General features: G+C 47.9%; 1 protein-coding gene across 4 annotated transcripts; it reads right to left on the bottom strand.

The window, feature by feature from the left end:
- Positions 1 to 6,657: 6,657 nt before the first annotated feature.
- Positions 6,658 to 22,575, bottom strand: Sall4 (spalt like transcription factor 4). 4 transcript variants are annotated; one of them, XM_077800077.1, is made up of 4 exons: positions 22,446 to 22,575; positions 10,305 to 12,617; positions 9,240 to 9,520; positions 6,658 to 7,080 (listed from the first exon to the last, which is right to left on the bottom strand). In XM_077800077.1, the coding sequence occupies exons 1-4, from the start codon at positions 22,573 to 22,575 to the stop codon at positions 6,658 to 6,660; spliced, it is 3,147 nt and encodes a 1,048-aa protein (XP_077656203.1). The 4 variants fall into 4 exon arrangements, with proteins under 4 accessions (XP_077656203.1, XP_077656204.1, XP_077656205.1 ...); XM_077800078.1 differs by having other exon boundaries at positions 11,613 to 12,617; XM_077800079.1 differs by having other exon boundaries at positions 9,240 to 9,526; positions 11,631 to 12,617.
- Between the last annotated feature and the right edge of the window lie 402 nt (positions 22,576 to 22,977).

Below are 22,977 nucleotides of genomic sequence, written 5' to 3'. Positions count from 1 at the left end.
CCTTAAGGGGGAATCTGTGTCCACTCTCCCAACTGCCTTATTTTCTAAAATATGCGGAACCAGGCATGGCCCCCTCATGGAGGGTCCTAATGTCACTTCCACCTCCTCCCAGCTTCGGAGCTTGAGGCAAGTTAGGAGATCTGCAGGGCCTCGGCTTCCTGATCTTAAAATGGGGAGAGTGATGGTAACAGCCTCCTAGGATCCTTAGAAGGAGTGCATGAGTGGATCATGCATGTTAAGAGGGTGCCTGGCACAAAGGAAGCTCTGTGAGGCTCCTCACGACAGAGTGTCGGAGGATTCAGGGCCACGAGAGCGTGGGAAAAGTCACCTGTTAGGACTGCTACTATGATGGCGATGAACATTGTTTACTCCCAAACCAAGAATAAATGCCACAGTATTATCAATGGTTATCGGTGGATAAAATAGTTCAGATAGATTTGTTTGTTTGTTTGTTTGTACCTCACTAAGTTGCCTAGGGTGGCCTCAAACTTATGGTCCCTCTGACACAGGCTCCTGATCTCTGAAATTAGCTGGGCAAGTTGGCATATGCCTGTCATACTAGCAACGCAAGCAACTGAAGCAGGAGAACAACAAGTTTGAGGCCAGCCTGGGCAACTTAGTGAGGCCTTAAGCAACTTAGAGAGCAGCTGTCTCAACATAGAATGTAAAATTTATAAAAGGGCTGGGAAAGGGGCTGGGGATATAGTTCACTTGGTAGAGTGCTTTCCTCGAATGCACAGGCCCTGGATTGAATTCCCAACACCACAAAAAATAGCTCAGTTGGTAGAGTGTTTGCCTCACATGCACAAGACCCTGGGTTCAATCCCCAGCACCAAACACACACACACACACCAAAAAAAAAAAAAAAAAAAAAAAGGGCTGGGGATGTAACTCAGTGTTAAGCATCCATGCATTCAATCCCCAGTACCCCCCCCTCCCAAAAAAAAAGTTCAGTCACTGGGATTACCAACATGTGCTGCTGGGATGGGCCAGATGGATTCTGAAACAAAATTAATAGTCTTTTGTTTTTTGTTTTTTGGTCATAGTAGTCTTCAATTTACAGAAAACTAGAGCAGACAGTAAAGAGACCGTCACATGTTCCATAATCAACCCCAGGCTTGATTCACAGTTTCTCTCATTAACATTTTGCATTAGTATGTGTGCACATCCAGATGAAACTTTTTTCTTTTCATTTTGTCAATATACTTTTTCTCTAGTCAACATACATTACTACTTTCACAATAATGTTTTCTTGGAATAAATTTTCTTTTCTTTTTTTAATGTTTATTTTTTAGTTGTAGTTGGACACAAAACCTTTGTTTTATTTATTTATTTTATGTGGTGCTGAGAATCGAACCCAGGGCCTCTCATGTGCTAGGCGAGCGCTGAGCCACTGAGCCACAACCCCAGCCCGAAAGAAAATTTCTACATAGAAACTTTCTTTACTTTTTTTTTGTTAAATAGAAAAATCTTAAAGACCAAAAAAGTCCCAATGAAGCCCCTCCAAAGGTAGTAACACCTGCATATAAAAACAGGGGGAAATCATGGGTGGTTTTTTATTGCTTTTGCTTCTCCAGATATTCTTTTTAATAGGAGAGGAGGCATTTTTTAAATACTACCTTCCAGCAAGGCTGCCTCAGGATTTTTTTTTTGGGGGGGGCAGGTATTGGGCATTGAATTCAGGAGCACTCAAGCACTAAGCCCACATCCCCAGCCCTATTTTATATTTTTCTTAGAGATGGGGTCTGAATTGCTTAGTGCCTCAATGTTGCTGAAGCTGTCTTTGAACTCGCAATCCTCCTGCCTCAGCTTCACAAGCTGCTGGGATTACAGGCTTATGTCACTGTGGAAGTAAGGCTTTTAAAGGCTTTTGTTTCATTTTATCTCATTGTGAGAAAGATCCAGATGGTTCCATGAGGCAGGAAAAAGGCCAGGAGTTCCTCCAGGGCAGTTCCTGGAGGTATTTAATGTGGTACATTATGTGATCTAATGACACAGTTTAATATGGTTCATGGTAATAACAGTAGGAGCTTAAGAACAGACCTTGGGGAAGGACTGAGCATGTGGCAGGCACTGTACTACGTGCTTCTTAGATGTTCTCATTTTTGTCCTGAATCCCTCCAACCCAAGGAGAGGGGCAGGGTCTGTGCAGCGACAGAACAGGCAGGTTAGACAGGGGTGTGCCTCCAGGGACACAGTGTCTCTTCCTGGCCCCATGGTCCCACCTCATGGTTCAGTCTTCTTAGGGACAGCTCCCCTTTGGGGGGTGCATAACAGCTTTCTCCAACCAACAGGCCCTGGGTGCAAGAAGTCTAACTCCTAGACTCCTGGAAAGGTCTCTGAAAGATAAGCCAGTCTAGCCAGGCAGGTGGTGCACACTTATCCCAGTTTACTCGGGAGACTGAAGCAGGATATTCGCAAGTTTTGAGACAAGACTGGGCAATTTAGCTAGAACTGTTTCAAAATTTAAAAAGAAAAAAAAAGAAAGAAAGAAAAAAAAAAGACTGGGAATTTTGCTTTCCAGAAACCAAAGAAACTGGTCCATAGACTTCACACAACATACCCCATGATGTCAGGTATGGGCCAGAATATCCCTGAGACTCTCCGTTCTGACCTTATAAAGCCTCAGTTCACAGACCTCCATGCTGGCCGGTGGCTGCTTGGATCTGCCTTAAGGAGGCAGTGCTTGGTGGTGAGCTGGCAAGGAGTCATGGCTGGGGACAGAGGACATGAGGTCCTCCTGGAGCCTAGAATCTTCCGCCTGAATGAATTATCTCTGAATGGACACTCTAGGTATTCCCCAGAGTGGCTTCTCTGCCTTGGCAGCATTGACATTGGGCTGAGTGTCTCTGTTAGAGAACCATCCTGCATGGAAAGGTGTGACTCGATGCGAGTGGTAGCCCTGTGCCAGTGTGATGACCACAAATGTGTTCAAATGTTGTAAAACGTCAGGTGGGGGCAAAATTGTCCCTGGCTTGAGAATCATGGAGCCATAGGTGATGTTAAAGAATCTTTAAACCTTTGTCTCTGAACACTTGGTAATCCTGTCCACCACCTCACTAATAACACCTTAGGTTAACAGCTTTCTACAATCAACATATAGAGCCAGGAAACTGTGTGCGTGTGTGTGTGTGTGTGTGTGTGTGTGTGTGTGTGGTGCTGGGGATGGAATCCTGGGCCTTTTGCATGCTGAGTCAGCACCAGGAGAAAACCAACAGAAGAGGCCATCACTCAGGTCTTAGAATGTTCCAGGTGCGAGAGAGTTATTAAGAAACAAACCCTGCTTCTTGGAGGAGCTGTAAACGACCTTGAAAGGTGACAAGGAGCTGATGACAAGGACTCCTCAAGGTTAGCAGTGCCCTTCACCACCTTTGAGCTATTTTGCAACTATGTAAGTTGCAGAAAATTGATAGTAATGCAAATGATTGTTTATAGCAATGCAAATGAAGTCCCCCCTAATATAGCTCATTATCTGCCCTGTGGCTACAGTCCATGTTTTGCCCGGTTTTAAATTCAAATCAATATTCCTAGTTGCCTGAACTTGAATGCTTTACCACTGAGCTACACCCCTGATGCTGCTGCTTTTGTTTCTGTAGTGGTTACTGGGGATTGAACCCAGGGTTGTTTAACCACCTAACCACATTCCATCTCCCTCCCTTTTCTTTTTTTTAGCAGGTCTTGCTAAACCTCTTAGGACCTCCCTATACTTGCAATTCTCCTGCCTCAGCCTCCCACCATGCCTGGCCCCTGAGATTTTTTTTGCTTTATTTATTTATTTATTCTGGTACCAGGGATTGAACTCCGGGACACTCAACCACCAAGCCACATCACCAGCCCCTATTTTGAATTTTATTTAGAGACAAGGTCTCCCTGAGTTGATTAGTGTCTCACTGTTGCTGAAGCTGCTCACGATCCTCCCCTATCAGCCTCCCATGACACTGGGATTACAGGCATGCGCCACCCTGCTTGGCCATTCAATTTTGTATTTTTAAAGTCAACCATCAGGAGACAGCGAGATATGCCAGGAAATGGATGTTCATAAGCTTGGACCACATTTAAGGTAAAGGTGGTGTCCACTGCCAGCAGCCTTCTAACCTGTGGCCTCCCCCATCAGTACCAGAGATATCCATTTGATCCAGAGCTGGAGCAAATTCTAAACAGTTCTTACAGTCTCTAACTCCATGCACCCAGTGTCAGATCTGCTTTGCATGCAAGGTAACCTGAGATCCCAGGAAGCAAGCTGTTCTGCCCAGAGCATCTAGCCACGGAGTCACGTAGGGATTTCAGATATTTTAAAAGAATTAGCCAGAAATGGGTTGGATTTTGGGAAGACATCTAAAAACATGACTGGGAATTCTCCACCACTGTGAGAACCTTCCCTTGCACTAAATCCTCCCTCCTGTGTGACTCTCAGCGCAATCCTTTTTTTTTTTTTTTGTACTGGGATTGAACCTAGGGGTGCTTTACCACTGAGCCACATCACCCACCCTTTTAATTTATTGAGATAAGAGTCTCACTAAGTTGCTGAGCTGAACTGCTGAAACTGGGGTTGTGGATCAGTGGTAGAGCGCTCGCCTAGCATGTGCAAGGCCCTGGGTTCGTTCCTCAGCACCACATAAAAATAAATACATAAAATAAAGGCATTGCGTCCACCTATAACTAAAAAAAAAATAAAATAAATAATTTGCTGAGGCTGGCCTTGAACTCCTGTGCCATCCTCCAGAAGTGCTGGGATTATTGGTGTGCACCACCACACCTGGTTCCATTCCTCAAAAAAAGAAAAAGAAGAAGATGAAGAAGAAGTGGCAGTGAGGTTAAAAACCGCAGGTAGAAAGGTCTCATGTATGCCCGGGAAGCAGGTCCAGTGTGGATGTAACCAGATGTGTATCTTTAGGAAACAGAAGGTCACAAGACAACTGAAAATGATGGTCAAGTTCTCAGGTTTGGAACTGAAACTATCAGAAAACAATACACACCTGGTAAGTGGAAAAAAAAACATTCAAAGTTTATTTTGCAACAGACAAACAGCATCAGCAGGTCCTACAGGGGTTTCTCCATTGGTCACACATTCACTAGGCACTGTGAGCTCAGCAGTGAGAGCCACTGGGGTGTTCTCCGTAACAATACCGCGTCACAGTGTAAACAGGCGCTATGACTGTGTTCACTTACAATTCCAGAAGGAAAGGCACAACTTGGCAAAAACATATATTTTTTTTCTTTTTCTTTTTTTGGATCCTAAAGCCAGGTGCAATAACTAAGACAAAACTTTGGGTAACAGTCTCGATCCACGTTTCAACAAGGGCCACCCAAACAGAGGGTCCTTCTTTCTCCTTCCTCATTCAACCACTAGAGCAGCCTCTCCGCATCTGCTCTACATTATCACATGCACGAAAAGGGGATTTAAAAAAGGAATCACAAAGACATTGTGAATGTCTGGCTGTTCCCACCAATACGTCAACTCTTAGGTTTAAGACAGGGCCTGGGAATACTTCAGCGGTCATAAAATAGGAAAATAAAGACTATGGCTACTAACATATAAAAAAATAAATGAGGTAGATAAATTAAAGCTTTCACACCCAGGACTCGCCTGTTTCAACTTCGTAGCCTTCATGCAACTCAAGGAAAAATAAAAATCTTCATTATTACTTGACGTCAGTTGCACTAGGGAAATTGGAAAAAAAAAAAAAAAAGAGGAAGAAGAAGAAAATGTGAACCTGTGATAGAAGTCCGCCCTTCCATGAGCTTCTCCTTGAGAATGAGAATGTAGTTCTTCACTAGAGTAGGCACTGGCGAACCACATCACGTCACCTGAGAACCCCCCCTCTTCTGGTATCTGGGAAGACAAGGCATCTGGACATGGGGGGAGTAGCTGGCACTCTTGGGGCTTCAAATGAACTGTCTTTAAATAAGCAGCAACACACACATTGGCTCCCTAAGGACTAAAATAAGTCCATGAAAGGGCATCCTACCTAAGATTCTAAGGTTGAAGGAATTTTGTTCATTCTACAACCTTAGGGTTTTTTGTTTTGTTTTTTGTTTGGTTTTTTTTTTTAAAGTACATTCAAAAATTTAAAAAAAAAAAAAAAAAAAAGATGGGCACAGGATTGAAGGTCATGTAACACAGGCCCCTAAGTAGAGGGCAGAAGGTGTCCATCCACTTACTTATGCACATTTGGTTGCCCTGGAGGTAGAGTGTACCCCCCACCCACCCAATTAGGCTAAGTAGTTGTCTTTTCCACCAGGGTGCAGTAAATTCCAACTGTTTCACCCTGAAAGAGGCAACAGTCTTTGGAAAGTCACTCTAGGTTGTACAAAGCTTCTATGTATACATACAGTTTGTCGCAAGTAACAAAGCTACTTTGCAAGACCCGCTTCTTTCCAAAAGAAAAAAATAAAAAATAAAAAATAAAAAGGTTCTAGTCTGTTTTGGTATGCCTATTTTTGTTTTTCAATTTTTCCTTTTTTTGCAAAGCAGCATAGCAACGGATCGTGATTGTAGGACTGCCCAAGGTTGAGGTCACAACCGTAAACATCATTTGCATATCAGTAAGAATAAACAAAAGAGGAGATGGGTTCTTGAAGAAAACCAAAAACCAGTCCAGCTCCCGTCCATTCCACAGGATCTGCACTTCTCCTGGCCGGCAGGTGCTCCTGGGCTCAGCTGACTGCGATCTTGTTTTCCTCCAGGAAGTGAGGGAACTGGTGTTTGGCAACGCTGTCGGCAACACCTGGCTTCTCCACCTCGGCACTGCCCCCGGACTGGGAGTCCATCTTGGAGACCGTGGCGTTGCTGGCCCCAGAGCTGGCCCCCAGGGAGACGGGCAGGGCGGGAATGCCGCCACTCTGGATCACAGAGATCTCGTTGTTCTTCACGGCCAGGCCGCCATTGAGCACGCTGGTGTACTGGTTCCACACGACAGGGACAGGGTCCACACGTACCGAGGGTGCCAGGATCTCTTTGGGAAATATTTCGGAGACTCTCTTTCCATCCGTACCCAACAGGGCCATGGTGTTCTCGATGGCCAGCTTCCTCCCGCGGCGAGCTGAGTTATTGTTTGCCCCATGTGTCATGTAGTGGACCTGCGGACAGGACAGAGTTTCTTAGCAAATATTCCTCTGCTCCCCAGCAAGACCAAACCAGCCTGCATGTGGCTTTGGTTCTACCCAACCGAGCGTCTCTCAGTATGCTTTTTTTATTTAGGAAGTAGATTATATAAAATAAAAATTCAAATACTGGGTAAGGGGGAAGCAGAGATCTGGCAGTATCTGACCAGCACTCTTGCCTAGAGAGACCAAGGCAATGCCTAGACTCTTGTCTCTGTGTGTGTACTTATTCGAACACCTGCTACATGCCAAGCACTGTTCCAAATGTCAAGGTCAATATTTGTCCTATTCCGCTTGTAATCCCAGTGGCTTGGGAGTTGGGAGGCTGAGGCAAAAGGATCACAAGTTCAAGGCCAGCCTCAGCAATTCAGCAAGCCCCTCAGCAACATACGGAGACCCTGTCTCAAAATAAAAAGTGCTAAAGATGTGGCTCAGCGGTTAAGTGCCCCTAGATTCAATTCCTGGTACCATTAAGAAACAATAACAACAACAACAAAAACCAAGGCCTTGGGTTCTATCCCCAGCACTGGGAAAAAACAAAACTGAAATCTGGTTGGGAAAGCCACAGAAGGCCATGTTGAGAAGGAGATGCTATTCAATGTAAGTCTTCCTAAGGAAAGACCCTACTACCTGTCCCCTGGCTTTTCTTCAACCTGGATGCTTTCCATAATTATTTCTCCTGCCTGCCCTTCAAGTTTTCGAATATTTTTTTTAGCTTCTTTAAAAGTTTAAAAAGCCTTGCGCGAGATATCAGGTTTCTCAGGCACTCAGTGCATCTTTACTGACACCCTGGAGACCAGTGGCCACCCCATGGTGCGGAACAGAAGAGGCTGCTTGTGCATCACTAGCAGCTGCTCACTGCTGTTGCTAGCAGTGACTGGGAAGGCTCTAGTTAAGAGCACTTGGTCTTGCTCCAGGAGAACTCTGGAGTTCATCATTACCACCATCCAGGGCAGCCAGGGAGACCGAGTCACAGCAAGCCACCTGCCCAAACAAGCCAGGGGCTTATGCACTGATGAATCCTTATAGTTCTAGGTGTCACAAGAGGCTGCCACTACATATTCCTACCACAAAGCTTTCACCAACTAGATTTACATAATTAAAATAGAGAACGCCTTTTAGGTCAACTTTAAGATGAAGTTTTGACTTTTATTTTAACCATAAGGAAATGAACCCATCTACTTGTGAGATGGGAAAGAAAGATTCAGAGGGATGCACATTGCTCAGGGCTATACAGAAAACCAGAGGTGGGGCCAGGTGGAAAACCCCAGAGCCCTCTTCCATCTGCAGGACACTTTCACCCTTCACAGGGGCAGCTCCTCCTAACAGCAGTAATAGCCCAGACCACTCTCTGGAAGGACCCGGCTGCACGGCTATTAACCTGGAGGCCACTGTTTGTTTTAAACTCCAGTGCTTCCGGACATGCATCTATATAATACTCATATTGGATCTACTTAGCGTTTTTTTTTTTTTTTTTTTTTTTTTGCTGCACTGGGGATCAAACCCAGAGCCTCATGCCTGCTCGATGTCCCATCAAGTGCTGTACCACTGAGCCAAAGCCCAGCCTTTAACTATTAAAAGAAAATTAGAGCCAGGCACAGTGGCACATACCTATAATCCCAGAGGCTCGGGAGACTAAGAAAGGAGAATCACGATTTCAAAGCCAGCCTTAGCAAAAGTAAGGGGCTAAGCAACTCAGTAAAATACAAAATAGGGATGGGGATGTGGCGCAGGGGTCAAGTACCCCTGAGTTCAACCCCTGGTACCAAAAAAAAAAAAAAAAATTTCAAGAGCCATCACTTATAGAGATGTGATTATATATCCCCTTGCCTTTTTTTTTTTTTTTTTTTTTTTGCAGTACTGGGAATGGAACCCAGGGCCTTACACATGCTAAGCCAAGCGCTCTACCACTGAGCTACACCCCCAGCACCTCCCTTGTCTTGAATGGAATTTATTGGGGCTGGGGATGTAGCTCAGTGGTAGAGCGTTTGTCTAGCATGTGTAAGGCCCTGGATTCCATCCCCAGTACCACACACACACACACACACACACACACACACATAAAATTCCTAAAGTGGAATTGATCACGAAACACACTGATAAATCACCCTGCCAAAAAGCGCAGCGAAACCCACCTTCAGGTTGCCTTTGGTGGTGAAAGCTCGCCCACATATGTTGCACACGAAAGGCTTCTCTCCAGTGTGCGTGCGTTCGTGAATCTGAAGGGCACTGGCGGATGAGAAGTTCTTCCCACACCGCGTGCAGCCATGTTGCTTGGCCTGTCGGCGTGGCTGGGCCGCTAACAAAGGTGTCATGCCTGGGGACATGGTGGAGGGTCCTACAAATGTGCCGGGAACTTCAACTTTGACATAGGTGGGCTGTGCTCGAATAAACGTTGATGGGAGACTGCTACGACCTAGTATGTGAGGGGAAGAAAATCCAAACCTTTATCATCCAACACCCACTCATCCTTAGAAACAAGACAGCTTTGAAAACAACTGCCCACTAAACCATCCTGTAAAATGGCTTACAGGAAATGACACCTCACCAGCAGCATGCCTTTGGATTATTCATCTGCACAAAGAATAGAGACTGGAAAATGGACCGTTTTCAGTTTTGCATCAAAGAATGGGCAACATGGGAATACATGTAACTCAAGTTCAAGTTTCTGCATCAAGAGTTACCTTTAAAACCTGCCCAGAACCTATCTGATTCTATGATGCACCTGTTACTCTATCTTACTATTAATGACATCAATACGTGCCCCAAAATGATTTGTACACTTAAAAGATATTACCCCCCCATTTCATAAATGACTTGTGAACATTCCATTAGGGAGGAAGACCTCAGAATCAAGAAACTATAGTTCATTTCAGTGGCCAAAAAGCAGTTTTGCCAACTGCTACTGGGATTTGCTTAAGATTACCCCTAGATCCCCATGGGGTCAAAAACAAAAAATAAAAACCAACAATAATGATGCTTGTCCACACCCAATTTGCATTAACCACTATAAGTAAAAAGCCTGTTCACAGCTAGGACAGAGGTGGTTATTATGTCCCTCTACCCAGAAGTACAGGAAAGCTAATTGCCCTACAGAGGAGCTGCTTCAGATCACACTCCGTTTGCAAAGTTCAACCCAGGTTCCTTTTTGATGACCTTGAGCCCACAAGGGACATAAGTGAAATCCAAAGCTCTATCACCTTCCATCTCGGGGCGGCTGTTCTCGGAGCTCTCAGCTTTGCCCCCAGCATCGGGAGACCTGGACTTGATGCTTTCTGCTGGGCTATTGGCCGGGGACACGGCCTGGAAGGACAGGGTTTCCATGGCATCTGGGCTTCGGCTCTGATACTCCTGGTCGCCCACGAGCGAGGACGAGTCGTTGGTCAGGCCGTCGCTCTCCACGGAGCCATGGCTGCTCTGGTGCTGCAGGCCCCCAGGGGCAGGACCCACCTTCACCGGGGCATCTAGGGAAGCCATCGCAGGGAACCCCAGGGTGGGTGATGCCAAGTGGGTGCTGGGAAGAGGTGCAGGGACCTTGGAGGAGCCAGCGGGGGCATCCTGGGACGTTACTTCATCTACATCAATGCTCTCGACCTCCTCGGGGCAGGAGGCACCTGTGCCGCCACTCTCCCCGACCATCATGGGCTCGGAACCCGTAAAGTCACAGGGGCTGTCCGGCAGAGGCGTGTTGGGAATCTGGCCACCCATGTGCATTCGGATGTGCTGCTGCAACATGACCGCGTTGGTAAACTTCTTCTGGCAGATGGGGCACGAATGCTGGGTCTTTACAGATGTGTTGGCTCGGTGAACCCCAAGATGCGTCTTCAAGTTGCCTTTGGTAGAAAAAGCCCGGCCACAGACCTTGCACTGGAAAGGCCTCTCCCCGGTGTGGGTGCGGTAATGCATCTTGAGAGAGCTCTGGCAGCTGAGGACTCGGTGGCAGATGAGACATTCGTTGGGGTCGGTGGGGGCCTTGTCGATGTTTTCCACCAGCTGCTGTAACTTCAGGGTCTCTGACCCTGGCTCGGGGGTCCCACTCCCCTGGAAGCCACCAACCCTTGGGGAATTATGGTTGGGTCCCACCCCAGATAGTGGGGGTCCACCCTCACTTTCCGGAGAAGGCCCAGGCTGCAGGTCGCCGGGCAGCGGGCCACCCAAGAGGTCCTTGGGGTTAGTCCCCGGAGAGAGATTTTGAGGTAGCCCTACGCAAGGGGTCCCTGTTACAAGGACAGGTTTGCTGTCTAAAGAGAGACTCGATTCATCTACAGGGACGGGGACAGAGAGTGCATAGGGGATGCCATTGCCTGCTGCCATTTTGTCCTGGAACTCGGCAAACAGCTGGGGGTTCGCCTTCACCTGGGGGTGTCGGTGAAAGTGTACCTTGAGGTTGCCCTTGGTGGTGAAGCGGTGACCACAGACAGAGCACACGAAGGGTCTCTCTCCAGTATGGGAGCGGAGGTGGATCTGCAAGGAGCTATCAGTCCCAAAAACCTTGCTACAGTACTTACACTTGTGCTTGAAGAGGGCCGCCTCGTCTTTGGGTTTGACATCCACAGCGGAGATGTTCGGTGGCTTCCCTTTCCCTTTCTTGGATGGGTCTAGCGCCATGGCGGAGAAAGGGCTCTGGAAGAGCACAGAACCTGGGGCCTGAGGTAGCAAAGCGCTCGGGAGCCGAGACACGACATTCGGGAGCACCCGTGACCCGTCTGGCTTCAGGGCAAAGGGGGTCAGCCCTGGGGACAGTGAGCCGGCGGTGGAAGGGATGTTGGCATGAGGTAGCTTGGCTTGTTTCAAGGCATCCAGAGACAGGCCTTGGCTTCCGGCCTTCTGGCTGAGCAGAGCCACCGTGGCAGACACCTGCTGGGACACGTGGCTGCCCAGGGTCTTCAGGGCGTCGGTCCCGCCCGAGTGCAGGGCGTGCGCCGCCCACATGTTCACCTGCACGCGGATCTGCTCGGTGAGCTGCAGCTGCTGGAGCTGCTGCTGCTGCAGGCACAGGATCTGCTCCAGGACCCACGGGATGCCGTGGGCGCTGGGCACCGGGGCAGGCGGGGCGTCGGCGCTGCGCTGGTTCACCGCCACCTTGGTGCCCCGGAGTGCCTGCAGAGTCACGTTTGTGTTGGCCACTTTGCCTTTGGGTAAATAGCTTATGTCCTGGGGCGAGGGCGGCAGGGCGGCCTCTGCCTTCAAGTACAGGACAGGCTCGGCGCCCGGCTTCTCCTTGGTACTGCCACTGCTCCCCTGGTGACCATCCTTACTGCTGGGGCTGAGTGGCGGGTGGTTCAGCACCACTCTGGAGAAGTCCTCTGAAGGCACTGGTCCCTCGCCGTCGTTCATGATGAGGACAGGCGAAATCTTAGTGCAATTTTTCTTATGTTCCAAGAACTCCGAGAGGCTGAAGAACTCGGCACAGCATTTCTCACAGATGTGAGTGTCCTCTTGGCGGAGCCGCTTGGCAGTGGCTTTGTCCCCACCTGCTTCATCGCCACTGCCTATGTGGTTCATTGAAGCACCTGTGACAAGAGAGAAAAAAGCTAAGAACTCAACCCAAGGAAAGGACATGTGACACCTAGGAAAGAACCGCGACTTGCAATGACAGGCACTCCTCGGGTGTTCCCACGGGAGAAAGCTGGACTTGGAGACAGATGCACCCACAAGGTCGGAATGAACAAAGCTGTGGGCTGAATTATGCTCCCCCAAAAGACATGGCCAGCGCCAGCTCTGTGGTAGAGTGTGTGCCTGGCCCATGTGAGGCCTTGGGTTCCAAACCCAGCACAAGGGGGGACAAAAAAAAAAAAAAAAAAAAAGATGGTCCTACTTCCCCATGTGGCACACCCCACCCCACTCTCATGTGACCTGATCAGATAAAGTCTTTGCAAATGTAACTAGACTGGGCCTAGGGTTTATCCAAGGCTCGTATTGTTATTTGAGAAAGGGAGATCTGAGATGTACCAGATGTTTCCCTCAGAGCCTCTAGAAGGAACCAAACCTGCTATCACCTACATTTGGACCGGCCTGGACTCCATACCTGTGAGAGAATAAATTTCAGTTCATTTAAGTCATCCAGTCTAAGGCAGTTGGTTAATGGCAACCCTAGGAAAGGAATATAACTTACCAAAACAATCCCATCCCAACCCCTGCACCTCTCTCAGAGTCAGCTTGCAGAGGCAAACAGATGGGTTATGCTGTCTAAGAGAAGGACATTGGACCTGCTCAGATCATGGCTGCTGACCTCCTTCTTCAACCCATAGTAAGTGAAAGGCAGTCAATGACTCATTCAACCAAGGCACCCAGCACCCGCTTTCCAGGGGCAACAAAAGCTTAAAGGTGCCAACAATTCAGATGGTAACACTAAATCCATGTGAAATATAGAGCACAGCAACTTGGGTGAATTGAGATAGGAAGGACAAGAAGAATGTTCTCAGAACAGCTTCGCCTGTGGGAAACACACGGAAAAAGACTGCAATGCCCAAGCAAGACACGAACGTAAAAGACTTCATTGACTTTTTCAGATTATGACAAACCCGTTGCAGTGTCTTAACATTTAGGACTTTAAAAGGAAAAAGAAGCCATCATAGAAAGTGAGAAGTATGGAAGTAGGGGAAAGGAATGGTGGACCCCCCACCACACACACAGACTAACAACTTCTGCCATAATTCTATTTTTCTGAAATGAAATACACGATCCCTGATCCAGGATCCTTCAGCTGTTTTTTTTCAACTTATGACAGTGTGACAGTAACACAGGCTTAGTACTTGGAAGTCTGCATTTTGACCTTTGCTTGGGAATCCTCTTGTGATGCTGGAAATCCACAGAATCACCAGCAGCAAATGAGATCTTCAGCACCACAGCGTGGTTAGGCGGCGGTGCTCGGTCAGTTAGGCATATTAACTGCATTCTCTGCTCACGATAACTTGAACTTACTCTGGGTTTATCGGGATGTAATCCCACTATAAGTCAAGGAACATCTGTGTACAAAAGCTAAGTCCTATTTTGAGTCTTATCTTCTTAAAAATGACTGACCCATAGATTTTTTGGGGGCAAGTGGATCCTATCCAGATTAGGGTTAGTATTAGCATACACATTCTGATTCCCTTTTGAGGACTGTGCTGTACCCAGAGGCTTGGGTCCTAGGAATCTGAAGCCTGGTGGGGAGTCTCTGTCCAGCCCCCTGCCACCCTATCAGGTAGGTTAGGCCCTCCCCTAAGAAGGCACTGGAGCTTGGAGTCTCAGACATAGCACCTCTGGGCTTGTGAACCTGAGCCATACACACATTTGCACAAGCACAAAGATCCATGTTATCAAGTGTGCACATGTTTGTTTGTTTGTTTTTAAAGGCAAAACTGTTTACAGTGGTGACAAAGATAATCCTGGTTCACCCACCGTGCAAAAAAAGAGTGTAAGTTCTGCATGCTGCACAAGTCAGGTGATGTAAGCCCCAGAAGCAGGAAGTAGCAGGACTTCTTTTGTTTAAAATGAAGCCTATGTGTGACTTCTCCATGTAGATGGAGCCAAGGCAAGGATGCACACCACTTTCAAATAAATAAACAATTGCTTTTTATGTTAGTAAACCATGGATTTTGACTGAAAAGCTTCCAATAGTTTGGAGGAAGGATGGATCTTGAAGAACAACCTTAATAAACTGACTTCATTTTTATCAATTTTAGACTGAGTAAAAAGAAGACTTCCAAAGTCACCCAGTGCCTACCTCACCAACCACACTCACCACCTACTGTGTGCAGAGGAAGCAGGGCTGTGGGGGCAACCACACAAATGGACCCACCATTTGTGTTTCCTTTCATGTCTTTACATTGCAGCTCTTTTTTCTCAGGGATATTTTTGAGATTTCAAAAGTGTCCCTCCTTCCAACACACAAACACATGTAAAACACACACAAGAAAAACCACACACATTCCTTCTTTATGGCACTGGGATGAACCAGGGATGCTTTTTCATACGAAGACAGAGCCTTGCTAATTCTCCCAGGCTTACCTCAAATTTGCAATCCTCCAGCCTCAGCCTCCTGAGTCACTGGGATTAGCCATGTGCCACCACTATTCCTCCACATCCTTTTTTTTCCCCCCAGTACTGGAAATTGAACGCAGGCCTCATGCATGCTAGGCAAGTGCCCTACCACTAAGTTACATCCTCAGCCCCAGAAGGAATATGATGCCACAAGGCTACTTCCAGAGACAGTTGCATAGGGGAGGCAGAGCACAAAGACCTAAGGCCTCCATAGCACTGACTCAGTCCTAGGTTAAGAGTCAAGTTAAAAAACAAAGACAAAAGAAAAAAAAATCTCATCAATTCCCAGATCAATGGTATCTGTATATGCAATTCATGTGCTCAAACGCAGTGCTTATGGGTAGGTAATGGGGGTGGTGTTAACTGGCACAATCTTTCTGGAAAAGCAATTTTGTAATTATGTGTCAAAAACTTTCTCTGGGGAACATAAATGGATATAGCTTCTTCAGGGAGTCATCTGGCAACATCTTAATTTTAGTTTAATTCTCCTTGACTCAGCAATTCCTTTGTTAGGAATTTACTTCCTGTATTGCAAGGTATTTCTTGCAGCATTTCTCACATTAACAAACAAGTACACAAATGGACACACACTGTCCATCAGGAAGTTTCTGGTTAAATAAATTAGAGTGCACAAAAGATGAACATTGTATCCTACCAAGACAAGTAGACTGTATTAGTGTGCTCCTCCACAGAACAACCGCCCAGGAGTTATTTCATAAGAGGGAAAAAAAGGAAGAGAACAGGATGTATATATAATGTGTTCCCATTTGGGCTCACAGATAAAGACATAAATATGTACATGGAAACGGAAAATGATACAAGAGAAACAGTTGCTGGTATCCACCTCCTGTAGAATGCACCTGGGAACTCAGGTGGAAGAGAAAAGTGTAAACTGTACCCACCTTTGTCCTACGGCTTCTTTTAGATTGACATTAAACATCTAAAACACACCTAAAACTCCTGGGTCAAGCTAACTCCTCACCTCACCCTTGCGTCTCTCTCCTGCTTCTGAAGACCCAAAGTTCCCGCAAAAATGTGAAGCTCCCCACGCTGCTCCTTAGGGCCCAGGCCAACCTCTACCCACCACCCATACTCGTCAAAGGCCTGTGCCTGAACTCAATATCTTCAAATCCACTTAACCAAACAAGCATCTTTCTGCTGTTTTGTAGATGTGAAAATTGAGGCTCAGAAACAATTAAGTGGCTCAAGGTGACATACAGCTAAACTAAAAATAAATAAATAAGTACTGAGTTCTTAGATACTAGTTAAGGAGGACAATAAGACAAGGGACCTAGTCCACCCCCCCACCCCCGCATGGTACTGGGATTGAACCCAGGGGTGCTCTACCACAGAGCCACATCCCCAGCCCCTAATTTTTAGACAGGTCTCTGTAAATTGCTGATCCACCATGTCCTGCTATAATGTATCATAAATATATCATACTGTGGTTTCTTTGGAGCATCACAAACCAGTACCATATCAATAAATGTTTCTGTCCCTCTCCCCGGTAGATGATAATCTAGGGGCAATATTCTCTCACTGAAGGTACATTCTAAAGCAGGAATTTTTGTTGTTGGGCAGAGTGCTAGGGATTGAACCCAGAGCCGTGTGTAGAGCCGTGTGTATGCTAAAGATGCGATCTATCAATGAACTACACAAACTCCAGCTCCTAAAAGCAGTCTTTTAATTTTTTTTTTTAGTTTTAGATGGACACAACACCTTTATTTTATTAATCAATTTTTACTTGCTGCTGAGAACTGAACCCAGTGCCTCACACATGCCAGGTGAGCTCTCTACCACTGAGCCACAACCCCAGCTTCTAAAGCTGGCATTCTTAACTAGGGGTTCATGAAATTAGGAAAAAAATACTTTTCGTAAGTACTGAAAATGGGCATTTCTTTTAATTTGGCATGTGAGGAATAAGTGACAATGGTATCAGCAGAGCCTGTGACACTGTCACAAACACACACACACACATTTTTACATGGCACTACAGTTGGTGCAATGACTTGACAATTCGGTGGTTACCTAACAGGATGCTGACCCGTTACTTATTGTATTAGGAATTGTTATGTATTATATTAATTAATATAGACCCCTGGGTACAAGCAGGAGGACCAGGACCCAGTTCCAGGATACCCAAATCCATGCCTGTTAAAGTCCCTGATACAAAATGGCAGCAGTATTTGCATATAATGTGGACATCCCTCTGCATACTTTGAATCCTCCCCAGGTGACTCATAATACCCCTAATACAATGTAAATGTAGGGGAAGTCATTGTTCTAAAGTGTGTGGCTTAGGGAGCCAGGGCAAGAGACAAAAGCCTATGCAGGGCGGGAACAGATGCAAGGTTTCCCCCAAACACTTTTCCCCCTAGTTGTTGATAGACCTTTATTTTATTTATTTATACGTGGCGCTGAGGTGCTGAGAATTGAACCCAGTGCCTCACACACGCAAGGCAAGTGCACCACTGCTGAGCCACAGTCCCAGCCCTTCCCCAAACATTTTTTGACATGTGCTTGGTTGAATCTGCAGATGCAGAGCCCGCAGACACGGAGGGCCAGGCGCACATCACGAAGGTCTCGTTTTTTTTGGGGAACGGCACTTCTGTTCCCTTGGCATCCCGTGGATCTTCAACATGTCGACGGCATAAAAAAGGTTAAGCTCCTCTGCTGGAAGGATCTACTGGTTCCCAGAGTGATTTACAGCCCGAAAACCAGCTGCCTTCACTGTATACACAAGCCTCGAAGCCGCACCGGCAACATCCAGCTTGAGTCTTAAAACAGCAGCAGCTCTGTTTGCCTGTGCAGTAAAAAGTACTGGTGCATCCCCGTCACCCCTGGCACATCCTGAAGGCGTATTTGCCAAGGAGTAAGAGGACTCCGTGAGGAACAATGGCTGGGTATGCTTAAGTTAACCCGAAAAGAAAAAAGCAAAGTTCAGAGGGATTACACAGCAACTCCTTCTTCCATCCCTCGGCCCCACCCCCACCCCGAATTTTAGGAATGTTATCTCTCAGCATCTAGTTATCCAATAAGTTGGAAGAATGCAGTAAACCCAGCAGGGGTCTTAGATTCAATCACAGCCAAATGGATAGAGAATACTCCTGGTATTGTGAAGGAAGAAAGTTAATCTGCCAGAGGCCAATCAAATTCTGGAGACGCTAAAACGCTTAAAAATTAAAACCTGTGTATCTTGAGGGAAGCATTATGACTCGGGCTTATCTGCTTTCTCATTCCTATATTAGAAGAATGACTATGAGCAGATTATCTAAGGCACACAACATCTCCTGCCCTCCCCCACCACCCAGATAAGGGCTTACCAAAAAAACAAAAGGAAATTAGGTCCCCAAGTGTTGTTGAGCCAGTGGCAAGGGCCCTGTTAACCAGTTTAATTTTAAAAATGTGTAGATGGCAAATTAGACCCCAAATTAAATTTCTACTTAATTAAAAATTTTAAAAAGTTTCAAGGGGCCTTGGATCAACGTCCAGGGAGGCTCTGTGAAAAAAGGAAGAGTAAGAAGATCAAAAAAGACTGCTAAGGTGTGTGATCTATCTGGCCATCGGGGTTAGAGATGTGCCCCATTTTGAAATTTGCAGACTCCAGAGGGCAAGGGGCTTTGTTCCCTCCTGAGGATCCTTCCTGAACAAAGCCTGACAAGAGTGTGAAAAAAAAAGTTTTTTTTTTTAATGGCAGTGACTAGTGATGCAGTTCTTGTCTGGATTTAGAGGCCTTTAAACATGTCTAGAATTTTTATTTTTAAATAATCCAAAGTACAATAGGTTAAAAGTGCTATGAAAGGGGAAAGAATTCAAGAAATTAGTTCCCTATCACTTTTTCCAGGACTACTAGTAAGGCCCAAAGAAACCAAGCGCCAACGTCATGTCCAACTTGCTTCCCTAGAACCTCTTCATCTAAAGCCTGGAAGGGCATATTCGAAAAACTGAAAGGGTGATTACCAAACCCAACCAGCTTCCAACACTAGACATGACTTTTTCATCTGGGAAACAAGGAAGATAACCCCATCCCACCACCAACTGCTCAAAGACCACCACAAACGCAACCCCTTGGATTTAGGGCAAGGCTGGAAAAAACAAGCAGGCCAGGCACCAGTGGGCAAAGTCATCCCAACCTGAAGCCACAGTTGGTTGTGAGGACTAAAGATCATGTACCTGAGGTCCAGACTGGGTCGACCACAGAGGAGGCTATTTTCTCTGCAGAATTATTTCAGCGAGCAGCACACAACACCACCCTGACACGATAGTAAAACTAAGAACATTTTCTTTTTAACAAAATTATTGATCACATTCCTAACACACTTCTACAACTCAAATAATCTAACTATCATCTTATCACCGTTGTAATAAGGAACCCAAAAACTCAGGGGGGAAAAAAAAGAATGAAGTTAGCCTCCTGTTCACACTGCTGAAGCTCATGCAACCAGACAGGAACACAACCCCTGCTCTAATGCCTTAAAAAAACACCACCAACGAGTTCCCTAGCACCCACCAACACTTCACATTTCAAAAGAGGGAAAGATAACCATCTCCAGCCTCCCAAAATGGTTCCCAGCCCCTACCTACAGGGAAACTCACTAACTGCAGGAGCCACACAAGTGTAACTGACTTGAATCCAAGAGTGTAGGGTCGGGTTCTTACAGTTGAGGAGCGTATTCAGCGATGCAGTTTATTTTTAATGAATAAAAAAAGGGGGTTGTGGGCAAATTGCAGTCCCCTCTTCTTTTGGGGGGAAACTCAGATGAATTGGCCTGAAACCTCACCAAAGCCAGTGTAGGTCACTTTAGGAAGTTACTTGAAACTTGGGAATCTTAATCGTTGATGGTTGTAATCCAGTTTAGCACAAAGGGCATTTGAAACCCTTTTGAGAAAATGCTAATTTTCCCTAAGTAGAGTTAGCTCCCTCCCCGACCACCTGCAGATTTTTTGACCTGCTAATTATTACCCCGGACTTCATTTTTCCTCCCCACCCCAACTGCCTTCTCAAAGATCGTGGCAAAAATAAAGCCAGTCCAATTTTTTAAAAATCATACCTATCATTTATTTATGAGGTTCGTCAAATGCAAACATCCAAAATGTAGCCATTAAAAAAAAAAAAAATATCCTACTTGGGGAAACTATACTGTCCCAAAGCGGCAACTGAGGGCTCTGCAAATACATTCTAGGATCAAGGAATTCTTTCCAAGAATTCCAAAACCTTGGCGATGAATAATGGGCACAGACGGCACTGGCCGGAGTCACTGCAAGAAATCCCCAGGGGTGCCCGTCCTGGGCCTAACCTAGCACTCTGCACAACACCCTCCTCAGCCGGCCCCACTCACCAGGTGTGAGCCAGCGGCGGTGCTGGGACCCGCCTCCTAGCAGAGGGCTTGGCTTCAGAACTCGCCTCCAGGGGGCGACCGCGGGCAACTCGGCCAGGCTGGTTTGCACAAACCCTGCGGATCAATAGTGAACTCCCTCCCAAATCGCAGTGGGAGCGCACAGCCAGGCCGGAGATTCTGACCCAGCTCAGCTAACTTAGGCTCCGGCCAACGTAAATTTCGGAAGCCCTCCGCTAACAAGCTTTCCCTAAAAGGTGCAAAGCCCCACTTGTGTGCGCCCACCCAAAATGAAGAGGGAAGGGGAGGTCAAAGCAGGACCAGGGGAGGGGTCAGCGCCAGGAGCTCGCCCCTCCTCTCGGGAGGAAGCGGGCGGGCGGGCGGGCAGGCGGAGGGTTAACCCTTTTGTTCCAGGTGGGCCAGGCCACGAAGCCTCTCCACGCTCCCCCCACCTCCCAGCCGAGGCACAAAGAGAGTCCACTCCGGCTCCTGCGCCCTCGAGTGTGCCCTGCCCTGCCCATCAGAAGCCCCGAAATCCCACGCCCACCCCCTCGGGCAAGCCAGTATTTTTCATTTGCCCTGGAAATCTTGTTTAGAGGGTGGTGGGACGCGGTGACTTAATTTTAACTAGTATATATTTGGAAAATTGCATTGCTTCCCCAAAGGAGAGTACGGGAACCCAGAAGTAGCAACCGTCTTCTCCCCAAAGCCAGTGTCGGAACTGGCTTCTTGGTGGCCGGGGCTGCCACGCACAGCCCATCAACTGGGAAATGAGAAGGCAGGCTCCGAGAGGAGGTTAAAAAATGCCCCCTCCCCCCACGCATACGGCTCAAAATTTATCAGGCGACAATTTGGCGGGCCGCGACGGAGAGGAGATAGTGGGAAATCGACTCGCTCCTAAACCTCCTCGGCTAAGTGGCCGGGGAGAATGGGAGTTTGCCCCCGGCTCCCGGCTACACTGGTGTCCCGAACGCCTCTGGACCCGGAGGCGCTGGCCGCGGAAACGTGGGCCGGGTCAGCCCCAGGAACTCGCCCTGGCCGCGACCGCCCAACCCTGGCCCGACCTCGCCCCTTTCACCTCGCCCAGCTCCCCACAAAAAAACGTGCAGGGAGCCCAGCGGGTGCACCACGGCGGGGTGGCGGTGCGCCGGCTGCCCCGGTCCCCGGGGGCCAGCACCCCTCCGGTTACCGCGGTTATTTTTAGGAAGTCGGAAATCAAAGATGGCTGGAGGTCAGGCCCCGAAAGGTTAGGGCGAAGATCGGCAGGCGGCGTAGCCTCGGGGGAAAAGGCGAAAACCAACAGAAAAAAAGAAAAAAACGTGAAAGGAGAAATAGAGTTTTCTTTTCCACCAACTCTCAGGGCGCTCCAGCCCCCTCCACCGCGCGGGTGGCCAGCACCCCAACCCCTGCGGGTGGGCAGAGGTCGCGCCCCCTCCCCCACTTGGCCTGGGAGGGGCGCGTGCAACAGATCGCCCTCCTCCGGGGGGTCTTCCAGGGGTGCGCCCCTCCTCCACCCTCCTACAAAAGCCCCCAAGGGGTGGTGGACAGGGAGGAGAGCCTTGGGGGTCTCTTTCTTTTAAAACCGGCGCCAGAGAGGGAGGGGGAACCGAAGTTACCGCGGGGGGGGGGGGTTACTAGTTAAAGCAGTGGAACCAATTAAGAAAGAAGCTGAGGACTAGGAGAGGAGACCCTTTTAGGAGTGAGGGAGACAGCAGAGAGTGGGGATCAACTTTACAATAAGAGGGGAAAGAGCTGGGGGTGAAACTTACACAAGAGAGAAGAGGGAAAAAAAAGTGTAAAATCTGAAAAGACGGAGGTGGGGGGGGGATGAGGCTGCCTCCCTTCCCTTAGAGGGAGTCCCCAGAACCCGGTTCCAGAAGCCGCACGAGAAGCCGCAGCGCCCCGCAGCCCGCGCCCTCGAGGGTCCCGCGAACGTAAGGGAAACTCCAGCGCCGCGGCGGGCGCTCCAGCCCCACTCACCCGGCTCCCCCGCCGCCGGCGCCGCTGGGGCCGCATCTGCGAACTCTGGAGTCGGCTGCGGCCGCGGCTGCTCGCCCTGGTCCTCCTCCGAGTTGATGTGCTGGGGTTTCGCCTGCTTGCGCCTCGACATGGTGCGAGCATCGGGGCGCCGGGAGAGCCGCGGTTATTTGCCCTCTCCGCCACAAATTCCTGGAGTTGGGAAATTTACCCCCCTCCGGCCAGAACGCGCATGTCCCAGTAATTATTATTATCAATAATGCATTGCGATTTATCATGAGCCCTGACAGCTGATTGGCCTGGGTCCAAGACCTCAGAGATCATTTAAATAAGCCCTCATTGATCAGGGAGGGGCGAAGCATTCTGGGCTTTGTAGTCCGGCCCTACATGTGACAAAGGCGTGTTCATCTGGGGAGCTCAGCTAATTAGCATCCGGGCTCAGATTGGCTGGGGCGTGGACGAAATCCGAGGGGACCCATCCTCGCTCCAACTATCTGAGTCCTTGGAGAGGAAAAAGGGGGGAATGTATACTTAC

The sequence above is a fragment of the Urocitellus parryii genome, chromosome 6 (assembly GCF_045843805.1).
Source record: "Urocitellus parryii isolate mUroPar1 chromosome 6, mUroPar1.hap1, whole genome shotgun sequence".
NCBI classification, from domain to species: Eukaryota; Metazoa; Chordata; class Mammalia; order Rodentia; family Sciuridae; genus Urocitellus; species Urocitellus parryii.
The sequence above is the reverse complement of the archived record's forward strand: the minus strand, read 5'-3'. Positions and strand labels throughout refer to the sequence as shown.

Coding starts and splice junctions, on each gene's coding strand:
- Sall4 (XM_077800077.1), bottom strand. CDS start 22,575: ATGTCGAGGCGCAAGCAGGCGAAACCCCAGCACATCAACTCGGAGGAG. Junction 9,521..10,304: donor CAGCCGCCCCGAGATGGAAG/GTGATAGAGCTT, acceptor CTCACATACTAG/GTCGTAGCAGTCTCCCATCA. Junction 7,081..9,239: donor CCACCAAAGGCAACCTGAAG/GTGGGTTTCGCT, acceptor TCCTGTCCGCAG/GTCCACTACATGACACATGG.